The sequence below is a fragment of the Eulemur rufifrons genome, chromosome 23 (genome assembly GCF_041146395.1).
Source record: "Eulemur rufifrons isolate Redbay chromosome 23, OSU_ERuf_1, whole genome shotgun sequence".
Lineage (NCBI taxonomy): Eukaryota > Metazoa > Chordata > Mammalia > Primates > Lemuridae > Eulemur > Eulemur rufifrons.
In genome coordinates, this window is record NC_091005.1 from 1,010,931 (window position 1) to 1,025,733 (window position 14,803).

Below are 14,803 nucleotides of genomic sequence, written 5' to 3' on the forward strand. Positions count from 1 at the left end.
CGGGCAAGGTGCTCTGTTCAGAAAGGATTTTGAGCTACTGGAAAAGATCCGCCTGGGCTGAGCCGGGTTTGTCTAGGAGCCTTGTCTTGCCGGCTTCCTAGCGGTAGCAGAGGCAGCGTGTGGAGCTGGTCAGGCCCTGATTCTTGTGCACGGCCAGCCGGGTGACGCCCTGCGGGTGAGCCTGAGTCACAGAGCATTTGAGTCGAGCTGGGCGGGTCACGTGGAGCAGGCTAACTTCACCAAAAATAACCCCAAAACAGCATTTCTGGGAAACACAAGTGGAGACAGCTTTCAGTGTAAACAAAGGAGCAAAGTAAAGATAAAGGCTCGGTTGGAAAAAATGAACGTTTGGAAAACTAAGAAGAAATGGTTTGGGAAAAAACACCGAGGAAAACAAGTATTTCTTTTCCCATGGTTACTTTCAAAGCGTTTCCTTCGTGTGTTTGTGTCACACGCAGCACATGTGTTTTGATGGGACGGCTCTTAAGTTTTCCCTTCCGTGTGGAGCTGCTCCTGCTCCCTGTTCCTCTGTCCTGGCCGGGAACTGCGGGGGTGGGGTGGTGGCGGGGGGGGGGGGGGGGCGGCATCAGCAGTTGGGGCACTGCTGCTTCTCAGCCGGCTGCAAGTCAGAATCACCGGAGAGCTTCACGCACAAAACAAACAGAAAAGCCCCACTTAATTCGGTGTGCGGGCCATTGTCTCTGTCCTCTCGGGCCCCGGGAGTTCCGGCTGGTGGTGGCCGAAGCTCCGTGTCAGCTGCGTTCTCCGGCCGCGGCTCAGCCTTCTCCCTCCTCCCCAGGTGTCGGCGGCTGGCTGTCTATGTGGCTCTCCACGTGTTTTGGGGCGGGCAGGTGGCGTGTGTGCCAGAAATGACTGACCGCGCGTGTTTCCGTCTGGGGCAGGCGGGTTTGCCGCCGGCCGGCAGAGTTGGAACCTCTGCAGTGGGCTGTTGGGGCAGCCGTCTCCCGAGGACCAGGACTGAGGATGTTACCAAAGTGGCCTGGACCGCGTGGGGGTTCGTGCGTCAGGCCGAATGGGGCGGGATCGGCTGTGGTCATGTTTATTCTGTATTAACACTTAAACTGTTAACCTCTTGAGTTGTTTCCCAAAGTAATATTTACTATTTGGATCTGAAAATTTTCCCTCTATGTGAAATTTGTATCTTGCTTAATGGGAAAGAAGTTCATTTCTGGGATACTCTTAACCATTGGATGATAAAAGAAAGTTTGCTAAATCTGAGAGAAAACACCCAGTTTAGTTAAATTATAAATATAACTATTTCAAAAATTTAACTTTCCTGATAACGTTCTGGTAATGTAATCCAAAGAATTGGCTTTCTGGAGGAGTGCTGGACGGCTAGACTTTATCTTCTTGAGTTATATAAACTTCCACATTGACTAGCCTTGCACTGCTTTTCTTGGAAGGCGTCTGTTGAGTCTCAGGGTCTGCTAGTCCCGCGCCCTGCGTTAGCAGCCCCAGAGGCTTCTGGCTGAGCGAGCTTGCTGCGGGCTCGGGGTGGCTCCTGCAGCTCCGTCTGTGTGATGGCGTGGCGGTGGTGTCCACCCCGTGCTGCCGCGCCCCCCTGCCTCCCGCCCTGCCTTGCTGGGCCAGCCCTTTGCCCAGCACACCGTGGGGTCTGCACCTGGGACTGGGCTTGCGGGATCCTGGGCCAGCTGCCACCTGCTGTCCAGGCCGTGAGCCGATGAGCACAGGCCGGAGAGGTCAGTCGCGTCTCGAGGGGGAGGCTGCCTTCCCCGTGCGTCTTTCCTGGTGGTGAGTGTGGCATCGTGTTTCTCAGCCTTTTGAAACCCAGGCCTCTTTGATACACTTAAACGTCTTAATTGTTTGAAATTTTGAAATATATTAAATTGAGACTGTGTAGAAGTTAAAGCATTGGTAATTTTTATTCTTCTGACTTCTGCAAGTAATATACTTTGGTTGTAAAATTTTCAAATGCTGGTAAGAGAGAAAAATGAAAGTTCCTGCAGCCGTCCTCACCTCGCCCAAGAAAGTCTCCTCCTCGCCCCTCGCCCAAGAAAGTCTCCTCCTTGCCAGGGGCGGCCACGGCTCCGAGCGTGCCAGGCCCGGCCCCTTCTGCTCACTCTGGACCTGGGAGGGGGTCGGGCAATCCTAACCACATCACCAGGCGTCTTCTGTCCTGGCTGTGCCTTGAGGGCTCTCGCGGGCAGCAGGTCCCTGCCCTGGGCTTGGGCGGGGTGTCACGGTCTCTGCAGACCACCTGGGATGTGCTCCGTGGGGTCTCTGGCGCTGGGATTGAAGCTGTTCTCAGGGTTTTACTCTTGCGAACACCCTGCAGCGAGCATGCCACCCCCCATCCCTTTCACACGTAAGTGCTTTGTATGGTGACGAATTCCTAGAAATGCAATTATAATTTTAGAATCTGCCTTTTCAGACTGTACCCCAAATAGATTCATTGGTATTCTCTTCTTTACTGTTGTTTTTTAGAGCGTTTTATTATTTCTTCAAGATTTATAGCAGGATAGCGTGAAGTCCTGCTGTGTAATTGGTTTTATAGGGAACTGTTTGCTTTGAAGAAGTATAAAAATAAAATTTTACCTCAAATGAAGGTGCATAATCCCTGACCGCCTGGCTCACGTAGCTTGTGTCCTGTCTGGGGACGCGCGGGGACGCGCGGGGACGCGCGGGGACGTGAGCGCCTTGCGGAGTGCGTTGCCCGCGCTGCTTCTCAGTCCTGGTGGAGTAGCAGGCAGGTGGGATTTTTGCCTTTCTTAGGAGGTGCGTATTCTAGTAATACGTGTTTTACAGAAAATCTTGAAACCGAGGTAAATGTGGATTTTAAATAACGAGATCGTTGTGTGTTGACGTGGTGGAAGAGAATAAGGGGGTCGCGTCTGTGTCCCCGCAGGTCTCTGCGAGGACCGAGCCCCCCCTGAGCGGCGTGGGCAACAGTCTGGAGAGCGCCCTGCACACATCAGCACATTCCACGGAGGAGCCGCTGCCCAAGAGGCCCCTAGGGAAACACGGCAAAGGTGAGTCTCCGCTGGGGTTTCCTGAGCCGGGCACAGGGTCCTGGGGGGAGGTGCGCTAGGACGGGGGTCCCCAGGAGGGTGTTTCGTTAGCTGCTTCCAGACCTTTCATCAGGGCTAATATTGGGTGTTTTTCTAAGTTCTGCCATCAGTACATGAAAACGTTTTTGCCGTAAAAATCTGAATAGTGATGTTTACGAAGGGGAAGAAGATGAAAGTCGTCCCACCTTCCTTGCTACCTGGCCCCCAAACACGCCCTGGGTTCTAGAGCAGCGCTGTCCTCGGAGCCCCTGCCGCCGGCCACGCGTGCCTTCCGCGCCCTTGGGGTGTGGCCAGTGCAGTGGGGGAGCTGAGTTTTTATTTTTGTTTAATTTAACGTGGAGAGTGGCCACTCAGGCCAGGGTGAGCGGGCGGCTCGGAGGAGGCCGAGACGCGGCCGTCTGGCTCCGCAGCGTCCTGGACGGTCCCACAGTGGAACACGTCTGGGGCCTGAGCGCCTGTGTGGTGCAGCAGACGGAGGAGCCTGGAGGTCGTTGCAGGGCCAGATGCGGAGCAGTGGCCCGTGGGGTCGTGGGGTCGTGGGGTCGGGTGTCCTGGCCCCGTGTCCCTGAGGCGGCTGCACCTGCGGTCCTTTGTCCTCCCCGGTCCCTGTTCACGGGTATGGGGGCTCCTCTTCTGGAACCAGGGCGGTGCGAGGTCCGGAGTCTGCTCCATGCCCTTCTCTGTTCCCTTTGTCCCGGGCACAGTGCTCTGCGCCTCACAGGTGCTTCCCGACAACTTCGTTTTTAAAGTGACGTCCTGTTCTGAGAACATCATGGCGAGTCGCCTGTCTCTGGCTTAGGTCCCACTCAGGAGCTGTCCGTTTCCTCAGTGGCCCTGTGCTTGGGACAGCCCCGAGGGTCATTGCCCCCATCTGACCTCGCGGCAGCCCCCTGCGGTCACAGTGATCCTTATGCGTCCCCCTCCACGGAGACCGTGTGTCTGGGCTGCGTGTCTTGACCGCTTGGTCTGACCCCCCCCCACCCCGGGACGGCTGGCGCCTGAATCACAGGGACGACTCGCTTCTCCTTCCTCCTCCCTGGCGGGGGTGGGGGGTGGGGGGATGGGCGGGGGATGATCCCCCCAGGGAGTCACAGTCCCCCCAGTTCCTGTCCCGGGACAGTCAGCCTGGGGACCTGCCCCTGATCTCCTGTAGGCTCTTATTTACCACGGCTCTTCCCTTGAGGCGCAGTTACTAAGATTCCCCGTTCATTTTGTTACGGTTATAATTTAAAACACGTGGCTGTGATCTGTCGCTCTCTCGTCTGTGTGCTCTGGTACCCAGAGGGGTCAGCCCGTTCTCATGTGATCTGTGGCAAAGCCCACGTGGGAAGGCAGACGTGACCTGAAATGACGTAGTGAGCAAGCACCGCTAGTTACCTGCAGCAGCAGTCCCCAGTGTTTTTGGCACCTGGGGCGGGTTTCATGGAAGACAATTCTTCCACGGACCAGGTGTGGGGAGATGGTTTTGGGATGATTCAAGCACATTACATTTATTGTGCAGCCAAACCTGTCTGCCAGTGATAATCTGTGTTTGCAGCCGCTCCGCAGCGCTAGCATCACCCCGCCTCAGCTCCACCTCAGATCGTCAGGCACTGGATTCTCATAAGGAGCCGCAGCCCAGATCCCTCCATGCGCAGTTTACAGTAGGGTCCCTGCTCCCGTGAGAATCTGATGCCGCTGCTGATCTGACAAGAGGCGGAGCACGGGCGGTGATGTGAGCAATGGGAGCTCCTGTGAATACAGGTGAAGCTTCCCTCCCTTGCCCACCGCTCACCTCCGCTGTGCAGCCCGCTTCCTGACACTGGTCGGTGGCCCAGGGCTTGGGACCGCAGTTGTGCAGCATTTTCCATTCATTGGTCTTAGAGAGTAAGCTGCTTTTGTGCAGTTATTTTCGAGCAGGTTAACTTACTTTTTATTAGTTGCATTTCTCATCAATCCTTTTAACATTCTGTTGGGCTTATTATTGCTGGGTTATTGCTCTTCTGAATGGCTGAAGTCGCTCCAGGTGTTTAGTTTTCTCACTGCAGAGTTCTCTCCTGTCTCTTCCGCACCACACTTCTGTTTTGGTGTTTCTCTGCGTTTTCGGAAGTCTTACAGCTCACAGTTTAACTTGCAGAGGGGTCAGACTTTGCATTTCTCAGTCTGGGCGAGCTCGGGGCACAGCAGCAGGGGTCCTCTCCCAGCCTGCTCTAGCCAGGCGGCTCGTACAGACACAGACCTGCATAGTCTTCCTCGTGACCCTGGGAGGGCTGGGTCGCACCTGCTTCATTCTAACAGTGGTCTCACGAGGAGGTTCTGACCCCATCCCACAGAAGGGACAACCGAGTCACCGAGACGTGACATTCCTAAGGTAACCTGGGATTTGAAACCAGAGCTGAGGCTCTTAACCAGCGAATCAGACTGAAGAGAGCAGCAAAGGGAAGTGGAGGTGGCGGTGTGTAAAAGCTCACATTTAAGAGTGAAAACGGCTTTTTCCATACTATGATTGTGAAATTTCGAAGTGTGGAAGTGGAGGTGATAGTACAGGAACCCACGCGCCGTAGCAGCAGGTGCCACGTGTGGCTTCTGTGTCCTCGTGGTACTTGTGGGTGTAGCCGAGGACTGGGGTGCAGACTCGGAGGGCTCAGGCGTTTGTCCCGAATCCACTCACTTGCGTTATTTTTACTGGAATTTAGGGAAACAGTTGTCGTGATGTACAAATCAAGGTGGAAGTTTTCCTTTTTCTTTTTTTCTTTTCTTGAGACAGAGTCTCACTCTGTTGTTTGGGCTAGAGTGCCGTGGCGTCAGCCTCACTCACGGCAACCTCAGACTCCTGGGCTCAAGCGATCCTCCTGCCTCAGCCTCCTGAGTAGCTGGGACTACAGGTGCACCATGACACCTGGCTAATTTTTTTACATTTTTAGTTGCCCAGCTAATTTCTTTCTATTTTTAGTAGAGACGGGTCTCACTCTTGCTGAGGCTGATCTCAAATTCCTGAGCTCAAGCGATCCTCCTGCCTCGGCCTCCCAGAGTGCTGGGATTACAGGCGAGAGCCACCGCGCCCAGCTGGAAATTACTCTTATTAATAGTAATACTCTCAAGTTCTGTAACTTTGTTCTTTGGACTTTGACTAAGTATAATTTTTTTAAGTTATCTTTTTGTGAGATAGTGAAGGAGGTATAGTTTCATTAAACTTAAGTTTGAATACCAGCAATTCTAAAACTTTATGGTCTCAGAACCCCCTTTTTACTCTTAAAATTACAGATGCAAAAGAATCCTTGTTTGTGTGGGTTATGTCTATAGATATTTACCATATTTGTAATTAAATATATAAATATAATTAATTTATAATCAAAACTGAGAGTGTTTCTATTTTACTGAAATAAATGCATATTATTGTGCCCTCCTGAGATTTTTGTGTTTATCATGCATTTCATGGACTTTTTTTTTGTTGCCCAGGCTAGAGTGAGTGCCGTGGCGTCAGCCTAGCTCACAGCAACCTCAAACTCCTGAGCTCAAGGGATCCTCCTGTCTCAGCCTCCCGAGTAGTTGGGACTACAGGCATGCACCACCAGGCCCGGCTAATTTTTTCGATATATATATTTTTAGCTGTCCATATGATTTCTTTCTATTTTTAGTAGAGATGGGGTCTCGCTCTTGCTCAGGCTGGTCTCGAACTCCTGAGCTCAAACGATCCGCCCACCTCGGCCTCCCAGAGTGCTAGGATTACAGGCGTGAGCCACCGCGCCCGGCCTTCATGGACTTTTGAATGTACAGTAAAGTTCACTCAGAGGTTTGAGGTGCTCTGTGGACTTGCAGGTCTGCGAGTCCCGCTGAGCCCTGCTGACCCCCTGGCAGTCGATGGGTCCGTGTGCCTGGGTGTCCCCACCCCTGAAACGTGTTCCCGGCATTTGTGATCGATCCACACTCAGCTCAGCGGGCCCTGGGAGTCCCCAGGGGTCTGGCCCTGCAGGGCGCTCGCACTTTCGTCTTCCCCTCCCAGCCTCCGCCCTGCCTGCAGCCTCTCGGTCCCCTCGGCCCCCTCCGTCCTGGCCTTGCTCCTCCCTGGCTGGTCCTCAGGTGGGGACCGGTCCAGTGTGTGTCGAACCACTGCAGCTCCCCCCAAAGCTTGTCATCGTGGACCAGTGACAACAGCTGAGGTCGCAGAGCGCTTGCTGCGCCCCTGGCCTGTCCGTGCAGCAGGGACCGCTGTCCTTCTGTTCATGGGAGGACGTGGGCTCAGTGGGGTCACATGACTATGCTCGAGGTCATGAGCTCGAAGGTGTCATGTTTCAAACCTGGACATCTGAGTGCAGAGCCCCTGGGGTGACTAGGAACCGCAGGAGAGGCCTGGCTCTTTCCCGTGTGGCCTCTCCTGCCTCCCGGGCCTCGTCTCCTGGCATTCACCTGCCACGTGCCTGGCTGGGGACGAGCGCTGTCTACCTCCTGGGCCCTGACCGCCAGGTCCCTTTGAAGTCTAGCACAGCTTTGCTTCTCTGAACCTTTTAATTTTTATCACTTCCGGCCGGACCTGTGCCTAGTATGTGGCATTGCTGAGTGAAGTATTTACCTTCGTACGTGACGTTCCTGAGGCCACTAAATTCTTTTCTTTATTTTTTCTTTATTTTGGTCCCCTCCACTGTGGGAGGCCCCTGAATTTAAGTGCCTTTATCACTAATCAGCCAAAATGGATAATGTGTTCATTTCCTGTTTTTGCTACTTCAGAAATATCTTTTATCAGCTTTATGTTTTCCAGACTGTGCTACTTTTGTTTCTCTCTCTTTCTGGAGAACAAATCAAATTAATACAATGTAGCTAGATAATAAGAAATCAAACAAAAATAAATTACGGAGTTCTTAAGTATAACACTGTGTGTCCTGAAAACGCGGGGAAGAGGGAGCTGTTTAATCAGCGTGACGGAGAGCGTTCAAATTACAGCGGCGGCTAAAAGAAGCAAGGCTTCTAAAAATTATCCCTGTTAGCACAGACAACTACACGAAAGCGAGAAAGTAAGTTGATATTTTAGGGACATTATTATTCAACCGAGACTTTCAAGAATACAGTTTTTCAATTTTTCAATGAAGGTGGCTTTTGGTAATGAAATTTAAAGCAGGAAGAGCTGGAATGCGATTCTGGTACAGTTTCTGTGTCCCGGCGCGAAGACTGAGTCGTGTTGCTTAGGACTTAGGAGGAAAGCGATGTCTCTGCTAGAGAGTGAGACTGTTCTTTTTAAAAAATATCATTAAATATCTTTACAATGTCACAAATAATATCCGCCCCCTTTACTGTGATTTTTTAGTGTGCTTTTGGTCATTACTGAAGTGTTTCTTTGTTATCGGGCGTATGTCTTAATCAAGATACATCGAAAATGAGTGAAAGAAAGACACGTTGCAGAAAACTACCGGCCACTCGGTTTTTTCCAGCAGGCTCTGGGGCAGAAAGGGGAGGCGTGTGAGCAGAGTGACGTGCTCTCGGAGCACGCTGAAACCGCTACCCCGAGGAGCCGTTTCATACGCACCGACACGGTGGCCCCTTCAGTCGCTGGAAGACGCTTGGCAGAGAGGAGGACCCTGGGCAGGAGCCGCGTGCGCCGGGCTTCCCGGCCAGCTGGGGCTCCTGGTGGGGCCCCCGTCCTGTTTGGTTGCCACGTCCCGGTCAGGCCTTGGGGAGCGCCTGCCTGGGCGGGGGTAGCCCCTGCTGGGTGTGCTCAGCTGCCCCACCGGCCCCTTCTCACGTTGTCTCCCCGGGCCGCAGGCTGCTGCTTCCAGGCCTCGGCGTCACTGGGTTACTCGCTGCTGAGCTAGCTGGGGTCCGCGGCCTGTCCTGGAGGACCCGCCCCCGGCGGGGTCCACACCACTTCCGCGTGCACTTGCCTGTACCTGGAAGACTGCACGTGCAAACACGGAGTTTCCCGATGCACCGCCTTGCCGGAGCCCGGCCGCTGAAGCTCGTCGGCTTCTTGTTAGGATTGTGCTGTGACTGCTGCCCAAGTCAGTTTTCTCAGAGCTGTGTCTAGAGCCATTGTGCCGCCTGGGCCGTGGGGCTCGTGATGAAGAGGGGCTCAGGGCTGCTGCGCGTGGAGGGAGGGGCTTTGGGCCTGTCGTGTTGGGTCTCGTCTGCTCTGCTGGACCTCAGGTTGGGTGGGCTTGGGTGTCTCGTGTACCTGTCGACCGGGAGAGGGTTTGCTCTGCTCCCGGTGGGACTCTGGTAGCCGAGATCTGTCGTCACTGCTCGGGGCTCTGCCTGGTGGCTTGCTGCCATCGCCCCTCCCCGCCAGGGCAGAGGGGCACAGGGAATAATGGCGTCCTCACCCGCCCCACCTCTGCCGTCCCTTCCTGCTCACCTTCAGTGTGTGGGAGAAATGAACATTAACGTGTGTCCAAATATTTGTATGGGGTTTTGATCCAGAGGAAGCATCTAAGGTCGCTTGTGAAGACACTCAGACCACGCAGGGTTCGGAGAGGACTGGGGTGTGTTGGTTAGCTACTGCTGCGTAACAAACAGCAGCACATCTCAGTAGCAAACAAGGTAAACATGTTTTCCTGTGGATCTGTGGGTTGGCTGGGGTTTGGCTGGTGCCGACTGAGCTCAGCTGGGAGGCCCTGACTCACACGGCCCTCCTCCTCCTCAAACCAGGGACGGAGGGCACAGAAACCTCGGAGCCTTTTAAGGCTGGGCTCTGAACTGGCACCCAATCCCTTCTGTCCACAACAAGTCACTTGGCCAAACCCAAATTCGAGGATAGGAAAGGCTGGTCCGCCCTGAGCCAGCTGCAGTGTAGGCTCCACTGTAGGGCAGGGTGAGGAGTTGGGCAGGGAATTCAGACGGCCACAGAGCAGACAGGGACTTCAGGGGACGGAGGTTGATGTTTTTGATAAACATCCCACTTAGTGACAGTCCAGTTAGTGTTCTCCGGGAGACTGAGGAGACACCGCATTGCCACACGAGAGCCGGGGTGGCCACAGGAAAGGGCAGGGGAGAGCGGGTTCACGCAGTTGAGAAGTGACCCCCGGAGCCACAAGACGCTCAGTGGTGTTCACTGGTGGCCAGAATCTCCTAGAACATGGAAACGAGACAGAGAGAAGGTGAGAAACTTAGGCGGTCAGCTGAGCAGGTTCAGCATCTTAAGAAATAAAAAAAAAAAAAGAAAAAGAAAAGGTGTTTGAAAGAGAAAATGAAGGAAAGGAGCTGGTCAGATACGTACTGGGAGAAAATTTCCTCATGAACCTTCACACGAGAGTGTGCTGAGTGCTGAGAAAGGTGAGTTGGGAAAACCCACGGCTAGACACGTGGTTGTCTGTCTTGATTAAGGGATCAAGAAATGATCTTGTAGGTTTTCATAGAAGGAAGGCAGCGAGGCAGATTTCACCCGCAGAGAAGCCAGAGTCGGGCCGACATCAGACTGCGTTGGCAGCAGTGGGTTTCAGAGGACTGAGGAAAGCCCTCCGTGCGGAGTGGAAGTTGTTTCGAAGGATTCTGGACCTGCTGGATTATCGGCTGAAAAGGCAGCTGTTTGCAGGTGTGCCCAGGGGTTGGTAGGTTTCTTTCCTTCGCGCTGTCTGCGGAAGTCACTTCAGGGTAGAGTCCTCCACCACACAGGGTGAGCACAGGTGAAGCGGGTGCTGGGGCGCAAGGCCGGCACTTGGTCCGCGGACGTCGCCAGCACAGCTGCACGGCAGTCCAGGAAGTGGTTGCTACAGGTTGGGCTCCCTTATCCCAAAGGCTCGGGACCAGGAGTGTTTCAGATTTTTTTTTGGATTTTGGAATATTTGTGTTACAATTCCTGTTTCACCATCCCTGATCCAAAATCCTTAGTGCTCCTGTGGACATTCCCTCTGAGTGTCATGTCGGTGCACAAAAAGTCTTGTGTTTTGGAGCATTTCGGATTTTGGGAAATATAATAAATTATGATCGTAAGAAGGTTCTCTTTATATAAAAAATTGGGGTGCATCCCAAACGGTAGATACCAGGAAGAGGAAAGTGGAACACGTTAAGATCTACTAGACGTTGCAACTAGGTTTTTCCTACCTACGAGCAAAGGCGGTTAATGCCGGAAGAACACGCATTACGTGCATGGACACCCCAAACTCTACGAGAAAGTCACGATTCAGTCGTGAAGTCAGTCACTGTGATTGTGGAGTAGGACTTGCCAATCGTCAGGGAACACATTGACGCCACGACGCAGCGTCACACGTGGCCACCGAAATGACAAGGGCAGTGTCGCAGATGTTAGGACCAGAAGCAGCTGGAACTTTCTTCCAGAGCTGATGGGAGTCTAAGACTGCACAGCCACCTGGAGACAACTCGGCCGTTTCGTGTAAATGTGTCCTATGGTTCGTGCAGTTCCAGTCTCAGGGAGTTCATCCCAAAGAGGGGACAGCGGACGTCCACAGCCGTGCTTGTAGAGAAGGCTCCTAGCAACTTTATTGACAGTGGCCAACCCCGGAAACGGATGGGTGGGAGACTGGATGACTTGGGGTGTGTCTGTATGCTGGAACAGAACTCAGTGGTGTTTAAAACTGCCAGTCTCAAGAATAGGCCGTTGAATGAAAGAAGCTGAACCCCAAAGAAGCATGTTGTGTGGTTCTGTTTATATGAAGTTTGAGACTGTTTAGAGTGATCGGAATGCTCTCTGTCTTCAGTCAAGGGTTCCTGACTTCAGGGGCATATAAATTTACCCAGACTCATTGAATTGTACACTTTAGGTTTATGCATTTTACTCTACGTAAATTTCGCCTCAAGTTAAAAGCAATTGTAAGGTGGATGCTGAACACTTCACCATTTCACACAGGGCCCCGGGCGATCTACCGGGTCTCCCGACTTTGTTCTCTTGGCCCAGAATATATGTGGGTGGAGGAGGCGGCATCTGTTTTTCTCCTAGTCTTTAAGAATATGCAGGTGTCTTTCAAGACTCTGCCCTAAAAGACCGTTTTTGTAATGCCTTTTCCTAGTCTGTTGGCAATATTATTTGTTTCTCTTGAGTCTGACATTATATATGTTAGTCCTTAAACATGAAATGTCCGATTTTAAACCAAAAGTGTGGTTGATTGTATCTCCAACAGAAGCAGTACCATTAATCAAAGCATGTGCCTAAACTATCGACACAGTTTTGCCATCTTAACAGTAGCTTGTTTATGCCAGCAGCAAGAAGCCTGGAGAGCAAGTGGAGATCAAAGTGTGAAAGGCGTTTTCCACAGCTTGTCAAGAATTGAATATTTTTTCTTGCAAGAAGTGGTCCAAAGCCTGGAGGAGGTGGCAGTCAGTTGGTGCAAGGTCTGGTGAATACAGTGGGTGACAGTTTCCAAGTGCAGCCTCTGTAGTTTGAGCAGCATTGTTTGTACGACATGTGGTAGAGCGTCATCTTGCAAGGGGACTGGCCTGTCTCTATTGACCTGTCTCAGCTGCTTAATCGCAAGTGTCCTCGTCATTTCGTCCAACCGGTTGCTGTAGACATCCACTGTAAATGACTGACCAGGTTTCATGAAGCTGTAGTGGGTAACACCAGCGCTGGACCACGAGACACCATTAGCTTTTTCTGATGGATATTTGGTTTGGGACTGTGTTTTGGCACTTCATCTTTATCCTGCCATTGTGCCGAACGCCTGGGATTGTCAAAAAGAATCCATTTTTCGTCACACGTAACAATACGGTGTAGAAACGGTTCGCCTGTATGTCATGACAGCAAAGGCAGGCAAGCTTCCAGATGATTCCTCTTCTGACGCTTGTTTAATTGACGTGGAACCATCTATCCAGCTTCTTTACCTGGCTGATTTGTTTTAAATGGTCCAATATTGTTGGAATAGTAATGTCAAACCTGGCTGCTAATTTACGTGTAGGTTGAGATGGATTCGCTTCCACTATAGCTTTCAGCTCATCATTATCCACCTTGGTCTCAGGTCACCCACATGGCTCATATTCAAGATTAAAATCACCAGAATGAAACTTCTCAAACCATCGATGTGTACTATGCGTTCATTAGCCACATCCTTCCCAAACACATCATTGGTATTTGGAGCTGTCTGTGCTGCACTGGTTCCAAAATTATACGAGTTTCTGATTTATCCATGGTTTCACAAAAACTGCTCTTTAAAAAATATAAAGATAATCACAAGCCAACTGTGCATTTGAAAGACTGGGGATGGGCCGGGCGTGGTGGCTCACCCCTGTAATCCTAGAACTCTGGGAGGCCCAGGCAGGAGGATCACTTGAGCTCAGGAATTTGGGACCAGCCTGAGCAAGACTGAGACCCCATCTCTACTAAAAATAGAAAGAAATTAGCTGGGCAACTAAAAATGTAAAAAAATTAACTGGGTATCGTGACACACGTCTGTAGTCCCAGCTACTTGGGAGGCCGAGGCAGGAGGATTGCTTGAGCCCAGAACTGTGAGGTTCCTCTGAGCTAGGCTGACACCATGGCACTCTAGCCTGGGTGACAGAATGAGACTCTGTCTCAAAAAAAAAAAAAAAACCAAAAAACAAAAAAAAAAAACCCCAAAAACTAAAAAAAAAAAAAAAAAAAAAAAAAAAGACTGAGGATGTATCTTCACAATAAAAGTAAACCAAGAAGTGTCAAAGTGAAGTGTCACGAGATACCAATTGTGAAGGAAATTGGACATTTCATACTTAATAACCTAGTATATATTTTTTTGGAATGTGAAAATTCTCACATGGTACGTGTAAGTTTGCCGACCTCTGGTGTAACCCAAGGAAAGCAAAATTACTTTTCAACATCTTGTTTGTTCCAAAGGTAAAGGTTTTTTCTGTTGTTGTTGTTTTCCTCAACGTCTCCACAGACACTCTGACTCGGGTTGGCGGGCCTTCCCTGTGAAGGGCCAGATAGGAAACGTTTTAGGGTTTGGGGGCCGCGTCTGGTTTCTGTCACGTGTTCTTTTTTTTTTCTTTTGATAACCCTTTAAGAACGCAAAGACCGTTCTTAACTCTCAGACTGTACAGAACAGGCCAGTTTGGTCTGTGGGCTGGAGTTTGCCAACCCTGTCATCTAAAACGTGAATTATAAGTGAAATAATGTAGACGGTTGATGTTTGGAGTAAGCAGCACCTAAAAGTATAATATTTTTAAAACGGATTGATTTCCAAACAGCATCAGTAATTAGATATAACTCTCTTTTTAAATGAAAAATGTTTTTTTTTTTTTTCCCTGTAACAATCATTTAATTTGCTTTATTTTGAGGTTTGGCTTCAAAACAGGCAACAACAACCCATAGCCCTAGAAAAATGTTTCTCGTGTGCTCTGACTTCGCTCTGGTCTGGAGCCCTGGGCCAGATGGTCAGCATGTGTGTGTCTTGGGCCAGCAAGATGACACCGTAGTGGCTGCTGAGCCAGCATGTGGTGGCTCGGAGGACTCTCTGGTAATAAAATATCAAAGAGAACTTCAAAGAAACATCTCATCCCCTGGTAGCCTATTAAAACCTACAGCAAGTCATTCCCGAAGATGGGAAGGAGTGATTACAATGTTTCAGAGTAGAAACAAAATACAGGAAGACAATGTAGCAATCATAGTTAACTAGAAGAAATAAATTTCCTTTCAACGTAAACCGAAAAAGCAGCAGCGCTGGCAGATGACGCTTTTGTGCTGGCACACGCTGGTGGACTGTATCTGCATCTTTTAAAAATAGAGTATTTTGGAAAAAAAAAAAAAAATCACAAATTTACAGAAAAGTTGCAGCTACAGTAAAAATAACTTTTCCCGAAACATTTGGGAGTGAATTGTGGACCTCTTAGCCCATGATCCCCAAATTTTGATCACACATGTA

General features: G+C 50.9%; 1 protein-coding gene across 6 annotated transcripts in view; it reads left to right on the plus strand.

Annotated features, from left to right (window-relative positions):
- The window catches only part of ZCCHC14 (zinc finger CCHC-type containing 14), a 61,891-nt gene that overhangs the window by 19,231 nt on the left and 27,857 nt on the right, over positions 1-14,803 (plus strand). For all 6 annotated transcript variants that reach the window (XR_011231297.1, XM_069456517.1, XM_069456519.1 and 3 more), the window contains exon 2: positions 2,888-3,011. Coding sequence is in view for 5 of the 6 variants with exons in the window: in XM_069456517.1 (XP_069312618.1) it covers positions 2,888-3,011 (124 nt within the window). In the remaining variant the exon portion in view is untranslated. The remainder of the gene's footprint in view (positions 1-2,887; positions 3,012-14,803) is intronic.